The 13,433-nt window shown below is 52.1% G+C and overlaps 2 protein-coding genes across 2 annotated transcripts; both read left to right on the forward strand.

The window, feature by feature from the left end:
• Nucleotides 1-4,423: 4,423 nt before the first annotated feature.
• Nucleotides 4,424-5,904, forward strand: IAR55_003258 (uncharacterized protein; the record flags this gene model as incomplete). The annotated part of the gene is made up of 4 exons (XM_066946365.1): nt 4,424-4,636; nt 4,702-5,510; nt 5,570-5,604; nt 5,669-5,904. The coding sequence occupies 4 exons, from the start codon at nt 4,424-4,426 to the stop codon at nt 5,902-5,904; spliced, it is 1,293 nt and encodes a 430-aa protein (XP_066802757.1).
• A 1,002-nt stretch (nt 5,905-6,906) lies between these two features.
• On the forward strand, nt 6,907-12,906 carry IAR55_003259 (uncharacterized protein; the record flags this gene model as incomplete). The annotated part of the gene is made up of 17 exons (XM_066946366.1): nt 6,907-8,736; nt 8,796-9,947; nt 9,999-10,282; nt 10,343-10,495; nt 10,546-10,709; nt 10,761-10,971; nt 11,028-11,151; nt 11,206-11,355; nt 11,407-11,508; nt 11,563-11,705; nt 11,760-11,844; nt 11,902-11,965; nt 12,021-12,098; nt 12,156-12,295; nt 12,354-12,439; nt 12,496-12,830; nt 12,887-12,906. 17 exons carry the CDS (start codon nt 6,907-6,909, stop codon nt 12,904-12,906), a joined length of 5,121 nt encoding a protein of 1,706 aa, XP_066802758.1.
• Between the last annotated feature and the right edge of the window lie 527 nt (nt 12,907-13,433).

The following is a 13,433-nucleotide window of genomic DNA, read 5'->3' on the forward strand; positions in this document are numbered from 1 at the left end:
CGGACAGGTGTCGGTGTCGTACGGACATTTCGGGGAGCGACACACCATCTGGTCGGAAGCTGGGGCCGGCTGTTTTATTGCCGGGGATGCCAACCTAGACGAAGTGTACCTGACAGTGCCAACTCGCACGATATCGAGGTGGTCTTCACGATGCGCAACCACGCTCGTGCCCTGACGGACGACACTTCAGACGTACCGATCAAGAAGGAGGGACGAAGAATCGATGTGATGGATGAGTCGTTGAACGTCCAGGCGCACCTGAGTATGGATAACACAAATGACAGATCCTATCCCGAAACAGACTTTCGAGGCAAAACAACCTGAACCCATGTGGGACCGCCTGTAAGGTAGGATACTATGTTGTGAAGTGGTCCGCGTATCTTGTCACGCTGTTGCTCTGCCTTGCGAGATGACTTCATTCAAGGATCTGGTTGGACAGATCCGGGAGCATGGAGCAGGATGAAATGGGGCGCGATGCGGTGCCGTGATAACATGCTGTCGGTCAGGCCAGTAGGTACATCCGCGTTGTCACACCTATCAGCATACGGGGACCCTGCCTGGATCCAGCAGGACACCGCCTGATTCGTTCTCATAAACACCGAGGTCATCGACGGTTGGGCGGGGGGCGAGGGATTTCTCTTCCATCGGTGGACTTTTGAAGCTAGTCAAGTGATTCATGACCGGCCTACATCGCACCGTTACGGCCTCGGCAGTGGGGAGGAGCATCATTGCGCCGAGATTTGGATGATACCGGCCTGCATGTGATGCATATGAGCATCTCGTACAGTCTCGCGGCACAAGAGTAATAACGAGAAGGACTAAAGAAGGTTGATGATCTTACCCGATATGTTGTAAGCACCGCGAGGGAGTTTCAGAGCCCAAAAAAACTGGGGCAGTTGACAGCCGTCTCACCAGAGCATCCTGTTGGGCGGGTGTCCAGTCACTCATGACAAAAGTGTCCAATCACAATGAATAGCCGAAATCTGCGAAACAAAAGTCCTCTCTGTTTGGTATCAAGGGTCTTTTTGGGCCATGTTCCGGCGGTGAGGCTGAAGTCGCAGAGTAGGTGAAATGATCCAGTGATGTAAAGCGAAAGGACTAAAGAGACTGGTCGAGAACCGAGTAAGATCAGTTACGTTGTGAGATCATGCCATCATCGAATCTAAGGGGCAAAGTAGTACTCTTGCATAAACGACAGCACTAATTTCCCCGATACACTGGGAAGGATGGGGTAAAAACAGGTCGTACTCGAATCGAAGGAATACTTATACCCCTCCCGTCCATTCTTCCCTTCATCCTTATTCATCTCCCACTTCCGAATGCACCATGCGTTCAGGCCTTCAGACCGCAACCAAAGACTTTCATAACAAGCTCCTCAGTGTTGCGTAGCGATCGCGTGGCCGCCAGCTAGTCGTAGTCCTTTGTCACCTCATTCACAGCGGGTTTCTCGCCCTTGACGTTATCGGAAATCAACATCTTTCTTCGGCTGATAGATTGGCAACCCAAGCAAGACCTCCGGTATCCGGTCGTACCGCTCGTGACGACCTAGTCCTTCCGCCCTCTCACCTCCGCGGCTCTGCTTAGTGAAATTTTGTCCCGCACGATCGCAGATCTCATATCGGTGCGTTCCTCCCTATGATCCTTCCCCTTTCATTTCCGCGCCTCCTCTTTTCCGCTGCTTCTGGACGTGTTCACACCGGTCGAGCGCCTATCCGCTTCCACGTTCCGGCTGCTGCGCAATTGCAACCTATTACCGCCACCCGTCCCTTTTCTGCCTGGAATCATCAGATATTATTCATCGCGTTCCTGCTGCGGTAGATCACGCCTCTGGTCCCAGAAGGAGTTTTGATGACATCCATCCAATCGAGGTAAGACTCCCCTGGCATCCGACCCTTATTCTGGAAGACATCCCCTCCTCAACCTGTCATTTCACTTTCAGCGTTCATCCTATCATTCGGTCCGACAGTCTCTGTGTCGTTCTCGGGTCGCTGCCAAAAGACCAAAGTAGTGTAGGTCTTGGCCGCGTGGGGAAATCCAGATAATTCAGGGATCTCCCGCTTCATTTTGCGTGTCTTTTTTTTTTTGCTTTCTCATGCTGTCTTCCCCCCCGCGGGGTAATCGGGAATCAAATGACCCTCCCATTCTTCCGCATATATCTACCCTTTTTTTGTTTTCTTTTTTCTTCCTTTCCCCTCGCTGCTTCCACTTCTCAGATCTGTCTGTCCGTGTGGCGACGCGGACAAATTTAATCCTCCGAGAGTCCGGGCTTGGAAATCTATTCTGCGTCACTAGCAGTTCCTGATCGGTGTTTTCTTTTACTATCTATTACGCCGTTCTTCTGTGCTGTGTTTTTCGTCGACGTGCCTTGTCGGTCACTCGGAGACTGGCCTCGTTTTGCTCCGATCACACGGGCTGGGCGGCTGATCGCAGCGGATGTTTGGGGCTTTCGTTAACCCTACCTTTGGAATAAGGTGGTTTCCTCCGTATGGCCCGCGGTCAATCATTTCTCATGTCGTGCCGCCACCCATCCTCCTTGTTCACCTCAAATCCTCCCCTGCCCCCCTGATCCGATCTCCTTCGTTACCTCTTGTTTATCAAAGGCCAGGTACGATCATTTTACCTTTATATCGTTACTTATTTATTCATTCGTCTTTATTTGATCTCATTCTACTCTGGTCCAGATGATTCCCAAGCTATCCGCGGATTATAAACCCTTTTACCCTAACTATCTTCCTGGAGACATGACTGACATCATTCCCCTATTTTAAAGGTTCGAAACGTTCAAATGTAAGGATACCCTCAATTCCAGCTCATCTATCTCTCATAGATAGTTCCTCTCATCACTCTGATTTCATACGAGTCCCTGTCACACCCTTGCTTTTCGAAACTTGTGTGGAATCCACCTTCTCTCATGCAGTTTGCCGTCAGAGCGGTTAAATCCAGTCTTGCTGGCGTCACGCGGAAGGCGAGGAACTGACTGTCACCTGCTCGTAACCCCTATTAGTCACGTCTCAATATATATACGACTCTGTTCCGCGCTCGAAACTTGAACCCCCCATCTGTTCGACGATCCGCTTTTTTTCTTCGACACCGAAAGAAGTATAGATTGCCCATTCACTTGAACGAGGCCACCACCGGATACGAGCATTCAGCCTCGCACGTCTCAATCCTCAATCTTACAGTAAACCGCACCACAACCGTGCACGAAGTTGAAGCTTGGCTCGACGCTGTCATAGCTGTACGAACAAGGTCGCAAGCACTTACGACATCGAAGCCGTTCCGTCTGCAAACATTCGTCAGCAACAACTGGATCCTGGGGATTTCACCGCCTGCAACAGCGTGCGACTTCTGTATTTCAAAGCTAAACAGCGGTCACACTGCCAGGCAAAAGAACAGTAGGTCGTCTTGTCATCTCGGGCTTGTTCCCTTCTGACCTTTTCATTCATAGGTCGACACGACTTCTAGCTTCCGCAGTCAGTGACCGGTCCAAAGAGTCTCTTCAATCGCATCAACGAACAGCAGGTGAGACCACGTCTCCTTGACATTCTGTTTCTCGGCCCGTCACCTCCGCTTTATTCATTTCCCGATCACATCTCATCCACTTGACCTCCTTTTCCCGACTGTTGGTTTCACTCACACAAACGGTCCTAATCGTTCGCGAAAAAGGAAATAGGGTTGGGAGTGAGACCCTACTTTTCCTTGATATCATTCGGGTGGACTCGTCCTCAACTCTTCTTTCTCAATTTGCCCATCTATTTCCGCTTGTCTTGACAATTGGTGCTTAAAGCAAGAGACCACTGGGTCCATTCACGGTTCAGTCCCCACCTCCTGCCCTTGGGTGTAACTTCTCTACCACCCCTGGTTCCCACGATAACCATAACAGACAATGTCTTAGGCTTCGTGAAACTTTGGCCAGCCCTTGCACGCTTCGACCTAATTTTTTTTTACAAACCAAACCACCGTTCAGACCTTATCACCATATCATCTTTCGGGTTTTGGGACATGTCCATCCTCCCATCTTCACACCTTTTTATATATTTTGGGAATACCCTTCGCAAAGCGCACTCGCTATCTGGTTCTCAATTCAGACTCCGTACTATCCGCGGTCTGATCGATAACCCCCGGTCTGGACTGATTCCCCGTTCGTAATTGCTCCTTAATTGATTGGAATATTGTCCTCCCCTTCTCAACACCTCGTAGTCCGCTTCCATCACGCTAGTCAACACCACATCAACTTGATCGGAGACCTCGATGGTCTACCCGGTCAGTCATCCATACATCTAGTCCTCTCCTCTATTCTGACTCCATACCCATCGTACAACATCTACATTTCCCCCCTCTGACACCTTGTCTATCAGGCTTGTGACAACGCTGAGCATCTTGAAATTCAATCGCTTATCTTCCTTCTGTCCCACTGTTCTCGATGCAGAACCAGTACGACTTTGATCGGTCCGTGACACCGACTCAACGGCCAATTCAACCTGTGCAGTACCATATAGGAAGCGTTGGACAAGCCCCGATACTACCCGCCAACTCCTTCACTCATTTTGGCGACGACGGCGAGCCACGAAATCCGAAACTCTTGCCCAACCTGTCGATCCAAGGCCCTGTAAATTTCGCGATGGAGCCTAGCTGGGTGAGTGACGGCGGGTTAAGGGACCGCATCTATGAGAACACGCTGACAGCGTGGAACACCATCAGCCTTCGCAAAACTTCTACAGCTACTTTAGCCCAGACCAAGCCCGGTCAGCGGAGAGGTTGTCTACCTCTCCATCCACGTCGACCGATCGACCGTCAAATCCCGAGCATAGTCACCGACGAGCGGTAACTAATCCTCATCCTGGTCAAAACTTCCTTCCACCGCCCCCACCTCCTCAACACAACACAGCGTCCCACGGTGACAACAACAACAGCAATAACACAAATCTTCCCCCATTCTCGCAAACTTTCTACTCCGCCTACCACCCGGGTGCCGGCAATCATTCAACTTCAAGTCTGCCCAATTCAGCTAATAATCCTGCCGTCTCACATGGGGGCCTAGGGTATTCAAGCCACATGGCAATGTCGGCACCACCTCAGAATTACCAGTATCCCTCAACCTCTCCGATCAGTATCACGGAGCCACTGGGCAGCAATCACCGGGCACCGCCTCCTCACTCCTATACTGAATCACCGAGGCTTCCGGGTTACTCGTCGTCTCCTGGCCTTCGTCACCTGTCTCCTATGTCGCCGACGACCCACCTCACACATGGCATGAACCCGTCGTCAGCCTCTACATCATCATCGTCTTTCCCGAGTGTCAGCAGGATGCCCGCAAACCTGCCCCGAGGTCCAAAGCGAGGGAGCAAAAGTGCTAGTCAGAGCGATGCGAGTTGGGACGGAGATGAAAGATACGCGCCGGGAAGTGGTGAGGTGGACCGCCGGGATGTGGAAGACATTCAGCCATGGGGTATGCCTCAGGATGAGTATAAGGCTCTGAACCCTAGGGACAAGAAACAAGTCAGGAACAGGTCTGTTTTTCTGTCCAAAGCAGCGGGGTTGGAAGAGCTGACATCGCTTTTATAAACAGGATCGGCGCCCGTCGTTTCAGAGCCAAGCGCAAAGGTGAGCCTTTAGTGGTGAAAGTCTCCTGTGCGTAAGAGCTGAGCTCGCATCCGTCTCCTCCCAGACTATGTCATAACCCTGGAAGGCAGTCTTCTTTCCCGTGAGGAGGAAATCAGTAAACTGTTGTCTCAAGTGGAGGCCCAACGAAAGGAGATCAACGACCTTCGTGGCCGTTTGGGTCTACCTTTGGTGCCACAGCCAGACGCTGGACTGGGGCTGGTGGTGAACTCGGGCACAGCGGGTGGCATATCTGGTACGGACGGATGGGTCGAGAAACAGGAGCGGGATGGAGATGTTTAGTGAGGTGGGAGTAGCCGCGAGATGGAGAAGTTGTGAAATGTGTCTTGTTACATCTTGGTCAGGGAGCGACCACGACAGTCTGAAGGAGAGAATGGGCTGGGCGACCTGGGGCGTGCGAAGGTTGTTGGACTCGCAAAGTAGTAGTGCGACCGGTGTCTTGTGATATTTCGACTGGTCTCTGTGCTGTTCAGACTGTATGTCCTTTCCGGTTATGTATTCATGTAGTTTAGTTATCATTTATGCTCACTCAAGCTCTGTCCGCCACAACAACTAATCGCCGGGTACAACTAGATGATTAGGCGTGTGTCTCGTAACTCAAAAGGGTATGAGACGCGTTGTGCCACATTCAATTGACTTTTGAACTCTGCGTCTCACTGTCGTCATGACCCATCTCCCTCTCTCGCTCTCTCTCTCTCTCGTGTCTCGTCTCTCATTGTTCCAACACCGGCTCAGCCTTCCTGTCTTCTGGGTCATCACATTGTTCATCTCCACTTCTCATCCAGATTAGACACCCATCTTCCCCACCTGAGCCCTTCTTTCGTGACTCTCTCTTTTACATCCACACCTGTGTCGATCGTGACACACGCAGATTCAAAGGTGGTCCATCAGCATCGGTGAGTCCGCCTTTGTTCCCTGGACATCACAGGGCAGTGTCATCTGGTGTGTGCGAGGCAGTTTCGAGGTGCAAGTCGCGAGATGCAATACTGCTGTGATCGGGAGCGGTATACTTTATCATTGCTTGGGTTGGTCAGAGCGCTGGAGTCCACAATTCGGTGAACATGACTCGACTGCTGGGACAAAGCATCCTCCTGTCTTTCCTTCCTCACCTGGACATGACCATATGACACCTTCCTTTTTCTCATCAATGATTCAGCTCTGACCTCACATCGTATCACCCACTAGATCGAGATCCCGTCGACCTCCTGAGCCTATCTCACGCCGACATACATCTCGTCGCATCACTCCTCCTTCGGATCTGGTTTTCCGCTCTGCCCTGTCGCCATGGCCGACCCAGCAGTCGCGCCCACTCCTCCTCCTATCCCTCCGACATCGTCTACCCTCGCTCCTCCTTCTCAGAACCCTTCACGGCCATCCTCCGCCAACTCGAACAGGAGCGGCTCGTCTCGTGGACGTGGAGGTCGGTCCAGTAACGGAGCGACATCTTCCAATATATCGCGAAGTAACTCCAACGCGTCGTCACGCGGTGCGTCGGAAAGCGGTCGAGGTGATAAGAAGAAGCAGAGCGGCCCGACGACTACCATCAGCGGCGGTGTCAGTCTTGGCATGAAGGACGCGTCTAGTGGCGAATCATCTCAGACCTCAAAGAAAGGCAAGAATGGCGGTGCAACAGTGAGTAATGCTACTCAGAAAGGAAGGGAGAAGCAGAAAGACAAATCTCTTGTCGTCGGTGAGAAGACGCAAAAGCCGAACAATGGGAATGTCGCAAAGGGAGGGAAAAGATCGGCATCGAATCGACGACCTGCACCTATCAACACCGCTGCCGCAGCTTCGGAACCTCGCGATTTCGATTCGAAACCCAGCTCGAGCGATGACCCGTCCGGTGTGCAGTCCGAGCCGACGCCGCGGACCCTTCATGCTCATGTGTCTGCCCCTCGAACCGCTATGCAGGCCGCCGTCGATGCGGCGAATCAGAAGAGCGCGCAATCTGGAGCCTTGGCCAATCTGCAGAAGATGATTTCCGACCTCAAGACTCTCCCTACTCAAGCTGGACAGTCAAGTGGTACTTCAAATGGCTCAAGGTCAGCGAGTGGGGCAAGGGAGCCAGCAAATTCTCAATCTCCGGCACCAACGGCGCCAACGTCTGCGTCGTCGAAACCTGTCAAGATCCCGGATCCGGCTTCAACGAACGGGGCCAAGAAACTAAAAGCCGACGCCCCTAGTTTCACCCCATCTTTCACTTCCGTCTCGCCCATAGCCTCGTCTTCGGGTCTGTCCTTGTCACCTAAGGCGATCGTACCCACCGTGGGCAGTCCAGTTCAGCCGCGATCGGCGTTACAGGGCACCACCATCGACCCTCGTAGGGCATCATCAGGTCCCTTGGCTGCGGTTCCTCCTGCGCCTGCTTTCAATGCTTCTCCCGTTCAAACATTCCCCAACACGGTTCCCGCTTTCTTCCAAAACCAACTTCCCGTCCACCGGGAAGCTGACAATGAGGACCTCCCGCCGTTGTCATACGCCCAGCATCAAGACTTCCCCTTTCAACAACAACAGCTCCTTTCCGCTCAGCAACAGCAGTATCAATATATCCAATTGCTTCAAGCACAGCTGGCCGCTACTCAGCTAGCTGCTCACCAGCAACAACAGCAGATGCAGCCTCAGCAGCAAATGGGCAGTTTCATCGCACCGCGATTTCAAGCTCTCGCTGCGCAACGAGCGGTCGCTCAACAGCAGCAACAGATTGCACAACTCGCACAAGCCCAGCAGATCTATGAGTTGCAACAAGCTCAGATACTTCGCCAACAGGAAGAAGTCGGGCCGCGCGCATCGGCAGCTGATGTGGCGAAGAACCAGCCTGTATTCGAGGAAGAATCGCCTGAACCTCGAAATGCTGTTCTCGGTCCTACTGGGAGACCTCAATTAGCCCCGTCGTTCACATTCGGTGCTAAGCCAAGACATGCGGCGAAAGAAAGCGTATCAGAGCAGGATTCAACTCGTGACTCCATGTCTCCACCTCAAGTGAACGCTTCCCCTCCTGTCGTTGTGAACCGAAGTGAGGGAATAGGGGGGGCGGCAGCCACCGGTCTTGCTGGATTGGCTGCCAGAGCTCACAAACGGACTGGCAGCGAAATGTCACACGCAATGCAACAGCAGGTGAGACTCAATGACGTTCTACTCTCTATTCGAGTAAGTAGTGCTGATATCCGTCGTAGCTTGCGATACAACAAGAGATTGAAGCATTGCAAGCTAGGCAAAAAGAGTTGATGCAGCAGGATCTTGCTAGCCAGGGTGAATCACCGCTTACTCAGCTCAACACAGTGCTCCATACCAAGCAAACTCCATCGCAGACCCTCTCGCGACACAGGAGAGTCCAATCGAGTCTCCCATCTGCCACACCGCCCGAAATCTCAGGCGTACCTCGTGATCTATCAGAGGACAATGATCAGCCTCGAGCTTTGCGGAATTTAGGGGAGATGCCGCCCCCTCCAATTCCAGTTGGTCACTCGCGACGTCACAGTGTAAATGTTTTCAACAAACCTGCTGGGACCGGTGCAGGATTTGGTATGGGCGGTGAGATTCCGGAAGACGGCGTGCCTAATGGCGGTGGCTTTGGCCATCATCGATCCAGTAGTCGATCCGGGATGGAAAGCGGCAACTGGCGTCTTGGCTCTGGATCCGGCAGCATCAGCAATATCAACAATAATGCTAGCATGCAGATCGCCGATCTAGCAGCGGCTCAAGCTCAACTCCAGTCTCTCGCCCAGTTCCGAGCGGCAGCGGGCGGTGGTCATAGCAAGATGGCCTCATTCAGTTTCCCGAACATGCTTCCAAATCTGCTTGCCGCCACCACTTTGCAAGCTCCTATCGGCCAATCTCTATGGCAGCAACAGCAAGCATTCCAGATGCAGCTGCAACAGACTGCCCAAGGCCCACAACGAAAGTCACTCTTTGCGCCATACCTTCCCCAAGCCTCTCTCCCGCCTCTTCTCCAAGCGGGCAAGCTCGTCGTTGGCGTTCTTCGAGTGAACAAGAAGAACCGATCAGACGCTTATGTCGCCACTGATGTCCTCGAGGCTGATATCTACATTTGCGGCTCTAAAGATCGAAACAGAGCATTGGAAGGAGATATCGTCGCAGTGGAACTACTTGATGTCGACGAGGTTTGGGGAACGAAGAAGGACAAGGAGGAGAAGAAGAGGAAAAAGGAAGAGAACGCGGCTTATGATCTCAAGCCTTCGACCGCGAAGAAATTGGAAAAGAAGAAGGACGATGTCGAGGTTGAAGGTCAGGGTCTGACCCTGTTCGATGACGAGGAGGTGAATGATGAGACAAAACCGACTTATGCGGGTCATGTCGTCGCAGTGGTAAGTACAGATTGGTTGCAGTCGCACGTTGGGTAAAATCTTATTCGTCAGGTCGAGCGAATGCCAGGTCAATTGTTCTCCGGTCAACTCGGCGTACTCCGACCTTCGTCGGCTGCGACCAAGGAGAAACAAGAAATCGAACGACGCGAGCGCGAGGGTGACAGAGTCAGGAGAGATGAACCCGAATCTCGACCCAAGATTGTTTGGTTCAAACCAACGGACAAGCGCGTGCCCCTCATTGCGATTCCTACAGAGCAAGCTCCATCCGACTTTATCGACAATCCGGAGGCATACGGTAACAAGCTCTTTGTGGCAACAATCAAACGATGGCCAATGTGAGTCTAGTCTTGACATAACGGTGCGATCGAAGAGAGCTGATCGGATACCGATGATAGCACTTCCCTGCACCCTTTCGGTACATTGGTTGAAGAGCTTGGACCAATCGGGGACAAGGAAGTCGAGACCAGTGCTTTACTGAAGGACTGTAACTTCCCAACGGAGGAATTCACCGACCTCACAATCAAGTGCCTGCCTCCTCTGCCATGGAGGTGAATGACGGTGGTACTTCTACTTACATTCGTGCTAACGCCAATTGTAGTATTCCTGAACGCGAGTACGATATTCGAACAGACCTCAGGAGTGACAGGGTATTCACCATCGATCCTCCTACTGCCAAAGACTTGGATGATGCCCTGTCTGTGACGAGAAAAGACGACGGGACCATCGAAGTCGGTGTGCATATCGCGGATGTGTCGTACTTTGGTGAGCGACACCTACATGATTGCGCTTTACTGGCTGACGTGCTGTCGACAGTCAAAGCCAATACGGCCATGGATCGAGAAGCTCGAAAACGAGCCACAAGCGTTTATCTTGTCCAACGAGCAGTCCCAATGCTTCCCTCTCAGATTTCCGAGGAGCTTTGCAGTCTGGTACCCGATGTGGACAGATTGACGTTCTCTGCGATCTTCACGTTCGATGCAGACGGCAACATTGTGGGGAAAAAGTTCGCTAGGACCATCATCAAGTGAGTGTTGTGTCTTCGTATATCGCGCAGCAGTGCTGAACACCAATGATCGTCAGGTCGTGTGGGAAACTCTCGTACGCGGATGCCCAAGGAGTCGTGGATGGTGGATCACTAGAGAGTAGGAAGGTTACTGGCACATTCGCTGTCTCCGAAGTCGAGGCAGACATCAAGCTCCTTCATGTGAGTGACGTATCTCGTCTCGCGCGCGGACTCACCGCTGATCTCATCAAACAGGACCTCGCAACCAAAATCAAGACGAAGCGTATTGAGGCTGGAGCTATGCTCGCCAACAAACTTAAGGTGTCTTTCGAGCTGGATGACCAGGGTCGACCCATCGATTGTGAGACATACAGAAGAACTCAAGCGAATACCCTTGTGGAGGAGGTAAGCTCGAATCGTGGCACTCGACTAGGCGTTTACTCACGCTTTGTCCAGTTCATGCTGCTGGCCAACATCTCAGTTGCGCAGGTGATCGCGAATGGGCTCCCCGAGCAATCGCTTTTGCGACGACATGAAGCTCCCATTGAGCGACGGCTTGTAAGTGGTTGATGTGCTTTGCATCAGCAGAATGGGCATTCATGTATCACGCAGGACGGCTTCGTCAAGCGGGCTCAGAAGCTCGGTTTCGAGATGGACCCGGCCAGCGCAGGAACCTTGCAGAAGTCCTTTCAGAAAGTTGTTGATGCCGACGCTGCGCTCTGCCTAGAGCTGCTGAAAAAGAAGTCCATGCAGAGGTAAGGATCCCGGCTCTTGCGCGGATGCGTGAAAAAACTGATGACATGCTGCAGGGCTAGGTACTTCTGCACGGGCATGTTGGATATCGCCAAGTATTCGCATTGGGCTTTGAACACGCCTTTGTATACCCATTTCACGGTTAGTGTTCATCATCCAGCCCGGCAAGCGAGATTCCAGAGCTGACTCTCCGTCCAGTCGCCGATCCGACGGTACGCCGATGTTTTGGTGCACCGTATGCTTGACGCATGTCTGTCCAGTCGTGAGTTTAATCCGCAATACGCACAAGCTCCACGCACAAGCTGACGTAAACGAAGCCAACCCAAACGATGTCAAATTCCACATGGACAGAGACCAGGTCGCCAAGTGCGCGCAGCAGTGTAACATGAAGAAGCGTGAGTAGCTACGTTTATCTGATGTAATATAAGCTGAGGTGTGGACTGCGAGTGTAGAGAGCGCCAAGTTGGCCGAAGAACAGTCGGTGCACTTGTATCTCTGCATGCTCATTCATGACTTGACCGAGCGATATGGTCCTGTCATCCGAGAGGCCAAGGTGACTGGTGTGCTGGACGCGGCGTTTGACGTTGTCATCGTGAGTTGCGACGTGTTCTCAACTGGCTCAGGTGGGACTGATGAGCGTTATGACTCAGCCCGAGTTTGGCATCGAGAAGAGAGTTCACGTGGACAAGATGCCTGTGGAGAATGTGGTCTATGATGAACACAAAGACGTCCTCTCGTATGTCTGGCAGGCGCTGTTAGCTTCTTCACTGCTGACCGTATGATACCATTCAGTCTTTACTGGACTAGTCAGGACGTTCTCTCTTTCCTTGCCGAAACCACCGACGACCCTCACCTCCTCAAGATCCAGTCACTAGGAGAACGGCACGCCATTGGAACTTCGACCTCCCAATCAGCAGACGAATCCGCTCCGTTTGATGATTCTCTTCCCAGTGGTACCAACTCAAAACAGTATGCCAAATCCGCACAAAGAGTGACGCCGAAATACGAAGGGTTGAGAGATGTCGAGGGGGGACATAAAGTGCAGGATGTGCGGGAATTGATGGCACTACCTGTAATTGTGACTAGCGATATAACCAAATCGCCTCCGGTACTGGTGGTTTATGCTTGTGAGTGGGAACATATGAACACGAAAAAGCAGTCATGGTACTGATTCAATTGACAGGTAATCCATACGCGGCATAAGGGGCCAAGGGGCCAAGTAGCAAGTAGCGAGAAGCTGTTCATCTGTGTATATTTTCGTTACGAAATTCCCATCTTACAATTGAAAATCATCCTGTTTCGTTATCATTTCATCTCTGTCTTCCATTTCTACAGCAATCCAACAAAGCATCATATGTGTATGAGACGAGCATTGAGGAGGAACGAACTAGGAGATGAGACGAGCGGCGAAGAAATCGGGTACGAGTGAAGACTGTCTCGGAGTTGTCTCAACGAGAGAAAGAGGGGTTGTAGTCAGTAAAAAACGGGGTGGAAGGGATGTATATCGTGTTCGAAGTGCAATCAAGCATGACACATCATGAGATGGTTGAGCTAATGTCAAATGGTAACTTATGGGGTGGTAACCTGCGGAATCCGACTCGACCTTCCCGAGTAGGTGCTCGACCTTCCCGAGTAGGTTGTCACGGGAAGGTCGAGTCGGTTGTCCTTGTGATGTTACTCGACAGTACGGAGGATACAGCGGCTGTGAGGGTACTGGGCAACGATGCGAC

The sequence above is a fragment of the Kwoniella newhampshirensis genome, chromosome 6 (genome assembly GCF_039105145.1).
Source record: "Kwoniella newhampshirensis strain CBS 13917 chromosome 6, whole genome shotgun sequence".
NCBI classification, from domain to species: Eukaryota; Fungi; Basidiomycota; class Tremellomycetes; order Tremellales; family Cryptococcaceae; genus Kwoniella; species Kwoniella newhampshirensis.